Source organism: Triticum aestivum, chromosome 7A, assembly GCF_018294505.1.
Source record: "Triticum aestivum cultivar Chinese Spring chromosome 7A, IWGSC CS RefSeq v2.1, whole genome shotgun sequence".
Classification (NCBI taxonomy): domain Eukaryota; kingdom Viridiplantae; phylum Streptophyta; class Magnoliopsida; order Poales; family Poaceae; genus Triticum; species Triticum aestivum.
Window position 1 is genome coordinate 232802962 of NC_057812.1, and position 8186 is coordinate 232811147.

The 8186-nt window shown below is 42.0% G+C and overlaps 1 protein-coding gene across 5 annotated transcripts; it reads left to right on the top strand.

The window, feature by feature from the left end:
- Positions 1–969: 969 nt before the first annotated feature.
- LOC123152008 (putative pentatricopeptide repeat-containing protein At3g05240) lies at positions 970–7880 on the top strand. 5 transcript variants are annotated; one of them, XM_044571621.1, is made up of 4 exons: positions 970–2749; positions 3187–3386; positions 3569–3777; positions 7401–7880. In XM_044571621.1, the coding sequence occupies exon 1, from the start codon at positions 1105–1107 to the stop codon at positions 2617–2619; it is 1515 nt and encodes a 504-aa protein (XP_044427556.1). In that variant the 5' UTR covers positions 970–1104; the 3' UTR covers positions 2620–2749; positions 3187–3386; positions 3569–3777; positions 7401–7880. The 5 variants fall into 5 exon arrangements, with proteins under 5 accessions (XP_044427556.1, XP_044427553.1, XP_044427555.1 ...); XM_044571618.1 differs by having other exon boundaries at positions 3187–3326; XM_044571620.1 differs by having other exon boundaries at positions 3187–3326; positions 7456–7880.
- Positions 7881–8186: the final 306 nt, after the last annotated feature.

Consider the following 8186-nt stretch of genomic DNA (forward strand, 5'->3'; position numbering starts at 1 on the left):
GCACATATGAGCTCCTATATGATTGTGGGTCGACATCGCCTATTCCAGTGAATCGTTGCGTTTGGACCATGCCATCAAACCACACGGAGAATGAAGAGTAGAAAAACCAGTTAGATGAATAATTATCCAAACCTTGGCCTGTGAATGAATTTTACCGGTTTCCTTGACTCCTTTCTTGCACGCATACGTTGCGCTCAGTGATCCTCTATCAAATTGCTTTTGCATGTCCTCTGCCCTAGCCCTAGCTAGCTTCTGGACATCATCTACCATCTAGAAATCATGGGTGGCCGCGTGGAAGGAAGAAGGAAGAAGGAAGAAGAAAGTAGACGAGGGATAGAGACTTTCATGTAAAGTTTTGTATGTTTGGAGAGTTAGCTCCGCATTGTTTTAACTCTCATGTTTAGAGCATTTTTAATAAAAGATGTAGATGCAAAAATAACTAACTTTTGTATCTCCAAGGCTCAAAAATCCTTTTCCAAAAGATGATGCAGATGTAAAAGGTTTTATATCTCAGCCTCCCAGAGATCTGAAATACAACACTTCGAGTACCGTCGCCGCCACCCCGCTCGCATCACCGGCCGCATCCCCGCACCACTGCCGCCCCGCCCGCATCACCGGCCGCATTCCCCGCACCGCCGCCACTCGATTCCACCACCGCCGCTGCGCCGTGGCCCCGCACTCCCATCGCCGCTCAATCCGGCCGCAGCCCCGCACCACCACTCGCCGCGTGCAAGCCCGCCGCCCATCCCGTAGCCCCGCCCGCCGCCTCGCACCGCCGCCTCGCCCACCGCCGCCACCGCCTGAATACTAGTTGAAGTACAATTTTACATCTCCATTTGCATCATCTATTAGAGTTGCTTTTTTACATCTTCAATATACATTTTTTGTTGGAGTTGTCTCTTTTTTGAAGATGCAAAAAACACTTTTGAAGATGTAAATTTTCACCTCTCCTGTTTTACGTCTCCAAATTTGCATCTCCGATATTACGGAGTTATGATATGCTCGAAGATTCACAATTTGAGCTGGGATAAAATTTAGCGAGGTAAATCCAGCCGTGCGCCGCTGCTGGTATTCGTTCATGCAAGCTGCTGGAGCAGGTTGCCCATGGCGACTCGCGCCACCACCCCCTCCTACCTCTACAACGTCCTCCTCCGCCGCGCCGCAGACCACCGCGGCCTCCTGCTGGCCTTCCGGGCTATGCTGCGCGCGGGCGTCGCGCCGGACCACTTCACCTTTCCCTTCGCCCTCAAGGCGCTCGCCCAGGCACGCGCCGCAGCGCCACCGCGCGCCGGCGGAGCCCTTCGGTGCCTCCACGCGCAGCTTGCCAAGTCTGGCCACGGCGCCGACGTCTACGTTACTTCCTCCCTCGTCCACGCCTACTCGGCAGCCGCCGCCGACGCCGCCTCTGCACGTGCGGTGTTCGACGCCGCGCGCCACCGCAACGTCGTCACCTGGACGGCGATGATCGCTGGGCACGCCGCGGCTGGGGAGGCGCGGGATGCGGTCGCGCTATTCAGGGAGGCTGTGGCGAGCGGGCAAGAGGTAATTAATAGTGTCACGGCCGCGCAGGTGATGGCGGCGTGCGCGCAGTGCGGCGACATAGAGAGCGGGAGGTGGGTGCACGACACGCTCCGGCGCTGGTGCGTCGAGCCCGTATTGCTCGATGTTGCTCTTGCCACGGCGGTACTCCATATGTATGCCGCATGTGGTGGTCTCAGTGTTGCAGTTCAAGTGTTCGATGCAATTCCTCAAAGAAACGAGGTGTCCTGGAATGCAATGGTTGAGGTTTGTAATCGTCATGGCAGCTCGGATAAGGTTCTAGAAGCTTTTGCTGCTATGCATTCTGCTGGGATGAAGCCTGATAAGGTGACATGGCTGAGCATACTGCGTGCTTGTACATCGAAGGGAGATACGGGCTTAAGCCGAGGGGTTCACGCATACATGGAAAAGACTAATTGTTGTCGACATGTTTCAGTTTGCACATCTCTAATGGATATGTATTCAAAAACAGGAAATGCACAGAGCGCGCTCCAGATATTTCATTGTCTCAAAGGAAAGGATTTGATGGCATGGACAAGCATGATCAGCAGTTTGGCGAAGCATGGCCAAGGCAGAGATGCAGTTCAGCTCTTCAAGCAGATGGAGTATGGTGGCGTTGTTCCAGACCATGTTGCATTTTTAGGCGTGCTTACCGCTTGCAGTCATGCAGGGATGGTGGATGAGGGCAGGAAATATTTTGGCTCCATGCTGAATCTTTACGGCATCAGACCAACGGTAAAACATTATGGATGTATGATTGATCTCTTGAGCCGTGCAGGTCACTTAGGAGAGGTTGAGAGGATGATGCAGCTGATGCCTATTCAGCCCAGTGTTAGAATGTGGGGAAGTATGATGAACGGTTGCAAGATACATGGTAGGGCCGATGTAGCTGAGAGGATAGGATGGGAGTTTGCTGAACTTAACCCTCAGTTAAGTGCAACCTATGTGGTCATGTCCAACATATACGCAGAGGTTGGTAGGTGGCATGCGGTCGAGCAAACTAGGAGGCTGATGTGGCAGAAGGGATTGAAGAAAAATATTGGCTCAAGTGGCACTGAAGTGCACATGCTGTGCTCCTGAATTCAATCGAAGTGAGAGGGGGGGAATACTGTGAAAGACGTGTTGTGGAAATGTGACATCAAAGGCATGTACATTCCTGTCTGGACCATGCGTTTGAATTGAATTGCCAGTTTTATGTGCGGACATAGAGGTAAACATCTAATCTAACTTAAAGTGCTTACGAGTTGTTTACTTACGTACTTACCTTTCCTTTTTTGAAGCTAGATCGTTATTTATGCATTATATCCTGTACTTGATTTGGTAAGGACAAAATAGGTAAATGCTATTTTTGAGAGGTCGGTGTTTACAGAATGTCTGTCCACTTGGAGGTTGATATGTTGCCTGACACCACCCTTAGAAAATGCCTCTGCATATTTCCACAGCTCTGAGGGCTTCTTTGTCTAGCCTAAATATCAAATGTACACTTTGCATATACATATTTGTAAACACGAGAAAACTGAAGATGTTGTGATGTATTAAAACTCTAGCAACTACTTCTTTTACCATGCACCGTTGTTTCAATGCAAAAAGAAAAGAAGTGTCATATTTCATGTGTAACATAACAATTTTGGATATTAATTTAACCAGGACAATCTCTTCAGGGGCATCTGAACAGATAGACACCGAGCCTTCAAGGTGTGCGAAGTACTGGGCACTTTGGCAGTAAACGACATGCACCCAACACTAGCAGAAAGTATTCATAGCCTGGAGCCTTGGAATAGCTCAAGGTAAGACCGATGTCATACTGGCACCTTTTGCTTGACTTGAGCAACTCAGGGTGTGAGCTGGTGAGTACTAGCATGTAATTGATCCCAAACAAGTTAATTATTTGGGAAAATGTTTTTACACGATCATGGCTCTTGTCTCCCTTTAATTTCTCTGAAAGTTGTGCCACATCATTGTGTACTTGTTACAAAAGCTGTGTTGTGCTGCACTATTAGCCTGTCTTGACCAACCTAATTGCACTCAGGAGTCAGGACACTGAACACTTGCTAATTGGCAATGCTGGTACGCTGAAGGTGGTAACATGGCCTTCATGACCTCTTCAGTCAGCTGTGGTTGGTTAGCCGATCAATAGAAACTGAGGACTTCTTCCAATTAGATCTTCAACATTTGAAGGTTCATTGCCCCCAAGAATGCAGCCAAACAAGTCAAAATAAGCAACACTGCAACCATCAGGTGAGTTTCTGCATACTGCTTGTGATCTAAACTGGTTGCTCCAGTAGAATACTTCTCTGTAGTCTTACTTATCTGTTCTGATGCATGCCAAACCTTGTTACTGTAGTAACTACTCACCCTAAGGTCCTAGATTTTACGAATACTTCTTAAAATTAGTCCAACAGAGAAGCCCGGTGGAACAATAATTAAGATAGAAATGACAGTGAGGTATCATAATTGATTGTTCCTGTTAAGAGTTGAACCTGGTTGGGACAAATCACAAAGTCCATATTTCTAGGATACAGCACATTTCTCAAAGGTCCTATATCTCACCTTATTGACTAAGCAGCACTAGCAAGATGCCCGTGCGTTGCACGGAACATCAAGATGCATTTGTACGAGTAGTTTACCTTGTGAGAGAAAAGGATGAACGAGGAAAGTCCTTATCTGCAAGTGTGGAGAGAGGTGCAGGTATCTTTTTGCAAAATTGCCATAGTTTGCTTTCTATCCGTCAGATATAGATCGGACGGTCTATATTACACGATGGTAGGCACACCATCATCACCAACTCGGTCTTTTATAAGAGTAGAGATCCATATCCTAACATTAAGTGGATAACTTTTTTATATTTTATTGGGCGGGAAAAATAAACAACCTGAACCGTGGACCAACCAAACCAAACTTGCACGCTAGCCAACTTTCCAACAAAGAAGTTCAGTAGTAGCATCCACAACGCTTTATTTATACCTTCGAAGTGCGACCGACAAAGGCTATGGCGGTAGCCACTTGTCACATCATCTTTTACAGCGAGGATTGGCCAGAAGTATACCGTCGTTGACCATGGCAGTACCCTGTATATTTCTACCGCCAACGTGTATAGGAAAAGTCAGATCCAGAAAGATTTACAAACAATCATTAAGTCGTGCTAAACTTTTCTCGAAAGGTCAAAACAGTGAATTTGTACGCATGTGGGCATACCCATGGTAGGAATCATGTCAGGTTTGAATGATTTCTGACTCCGGATGCAAGTTGTGACACGTGTTCGACCATGTATTGGCCTTTTTTTACCGAGATAACTCTAATTTTTTTATAAAATTTGTCTAAAATCAAAACAACTTGGCATGGTGCATTGAATTGGTAATACAAGGCCATGGAAAAAATTGGGCCATTTTAAGGATGTCCCAAAACAACATGCTCTCAGATAGAGCCTTCTGGCCTACCCGAACACCCTCCGTTGAACATGATTTATTTTTGGACATGCTTAAAATGAACCCAACTTTTGCAAGTAGGTGGGGATGCTCATGGTAGACACCCATGCCATGTTTTAATAACTTCCTACACCATTTGCACATTGCGACATGTCCATCCCTTTATCAACATTTTTACAACGGGAAAACTCCAGAAAATGCAAAACTTCTCAAAAACTCAAACAACTTGGCATGGTACCTTGAATTGCTCATACAAGACCATGGAAAAAATTGGGGTAATTTAAAGGATGTCGAGAAACAACGTGCTTTTAGACGGAGCCTTCTCGCATACCCGAGCATCCTTCATTGAACATAGTATATTTTTTTGACATCCTTCCTTAAAATTACATGCCTCTAGCTCAATATAAGAATGGATCAAGACCCCCACATGTTCGTATTCTCTAGTTCAACATGACACCATCTAATTAGAGCCAAACCTATAAAAAAATTATTGGCACGTGCCCATAATTTGTTTCAATTATAATTAACCAGCATATTCTCTTTTATTGGCACATGGAAGCTACCACTGTCGATAATTTATGGTGTCCCTTATTCTGAACAAGCCGACTTAGCTCAATGCGCCGGATGCGAAGCAGGCCCAGTATGGGAGTGATTGATCTCACGAGCTCAAAGACACGACCACATGTTGCTAGCCACTCAAACAAACGCGTTCTGCTAAGCAATGATCAACATGAATATTAAAGAATATAATGCAACGTCAAATTAAAAACTTTTTTTTGAACTTTTCAAAAGCTTTTAACTATGAAATGCCAAATATACTTGGCAACGTGAATGATTTTCCAAATTATGATTTGTTTTAAAATACCACACATTTTAAAAAAGACGAACAAAAAATTTGAACGGAACATTTGTTGAAATTCACAAAAATTTCTTAAAAGCATGAACGTTTTATAAAAATATGTTTTTTTTTCTTAAGTTGTGAACAATTTTTGGTAACGGTAACATATTTTGAACATATAGAAGAAATTTAGAAAATATGTCTTTTAATGCAAAAATTATTTCCAATTTTTTAACATATCACTAAAACAAGAATATTTTTCAAATTTGTAACATTGTTTAAATCTTGCACAAATTTGGAAAAAGCCAAACATCTTTCAAAAATGGAATAATTGTTTTTAATTCTGAAAAAAAAATTAAAATTTCAAACATATTTTAAATAGGAACACATTTTTGGAATTCATAACCTGAACTACCGAATATACTTGGCAACGTGAACAATTTTCCAAATTATGAACAATTCTTTGAAAATTTCATACATTTTTGGACAAAGCAAGAAGAAAAAATTGAACGGAACATCTCCTGAAATGCACATACATTTAAAAACATGAACCTTCTTATAAAAAAACGAACATCTAAGTTGTGAACAATTTTTTAAAATGGGAACATGTTTTAAACATGCAGAAGAATTTTAGTAAATGTGTTTCTTTAATGCAAATATTCTTTTCAATTTTTAAACATACCGCTAAAACAAGAATATTTTTCGAATTTGGAATATTTTTCAAATGCATTTGTTTAAACCTTGAACAATTTCTTAAAATACAAATATTTTTTAAAAAGTGGGAATAATTTTGAAATTTTGAACAAATGTTGGCATGACAAAAAAAATCCAAATATTTTTTGAATAAGAACACATTTTTTGTAATTCGTATCTTTTTACGAAATTATGAATAAAAATTGAAATTCCGAACATTTTTGAAAATTATGAATTTCAGAAAAAATTGAAAAATAGACTTGCAATGAGAAAATAATAAAGAAGCAGCAAATAAATAGAGAAAGAAACAGAAAAAGAAAATTTGATACAGAAGACAAACAAAAATGGGCCGCCGAGTCTTGGGCGCCCAGTGCGTAGCTGTAACTATTTGCCGCATTGAGCGGGAAATAAGATTTTTTCTTGCTGCGTGGGCAGGAGAAATGGGTTGATTTTACTGGGCCATAGGGTGCACAGCACACGTACGAAATTCTGCAGAAATCGTTTTTCCTTTGCTAACAAGCGGACGTACGAAAGTTTAGTACCACCTCGGATAGATTTTTTTTTTTTGAAGGTGAACGGATGAAAAAATTAGAGAAATACACCTTATTTTATTAGTAGGTATAGATATAGATATAGATAAAGCACAACAGCAGTTTTATGGTTAATAAAGTTTCTTGCTCAGTTTCAAATAAAAGAAATTCTTACATCTGTGTGCCGGTTAAGTGCAACCTCTCAGAGCTAAAGCAAGTGAGGACGCTAATAGCCAGATGCCAATTCAGACGTTTCTTTTTAATTGAAATTCTTCTGGATCCATTTCTGAACGAATCTTTACTTTCTTTGCGTGCTTTCCCAAGGTTATCCTGTGATGTCCCTTTTGTTTGCTTGTATTTACCCTCATGTTGCAGTTCTCCAGCAGGGTGTGGATTTCTGTTGGTTTATGATGGGCTGATCCCACTGTAGGTATGGACCTTCCTTCATGAAGCTTGAGGAAGCACTCACTTTTCCATCCACGGGATTCTTGGTTCTGCACTTAGTCTTGAACCTTTGTTGGTTTGGGACGTCAATCTCATTCGTCATATCCGTCTTGTCCATTATGGGCGGATGCGCGAGCTTGAAAGAGATACTGCAATTTGAATAGTTAATGCTGCTCACACTACTGTATATAGTCGATAAATTGCTGATTTTTTCTTTCTTTCTGTCATATGCCTGAGTTATACAACAACAACAACAACAAACAACAAAGCCTTTAGTCCCAAACAAGTTAAGTTATACTACCTCCGCTCCAAAATACTATTTGAAGTTCTCTGTTTATCTTAAGTCAACTTCTTGAAGTTTTGATCATGTATATAAAAAAATTATTAATATGTCCATTCAATTGGATTACACAACCTGTCTCCTCTGGATTGTGTGTTCATGTTCATTTATCTGGATGTTTTTCTTAACAAGGGGGAGGCGCAGAAGGCGCCAAATTTCATTTCAAACTAAGCTCAGATATTGTACATCATGAACACAAAACCCAGGACAATCAAGATTAACAAGTTTCTAAATGAAAGGAGAGCTGTGGATTGTCTGTGAGCTAGTTTGACTCACGCAAAGAAAGTTTCTGATATGGAGTTCCAAACCTGGTGAGCACAATCGTGCGCAACTCCATTTAAACCTCTGGATATATGGAAGATGGCAGTAGTAGAGTG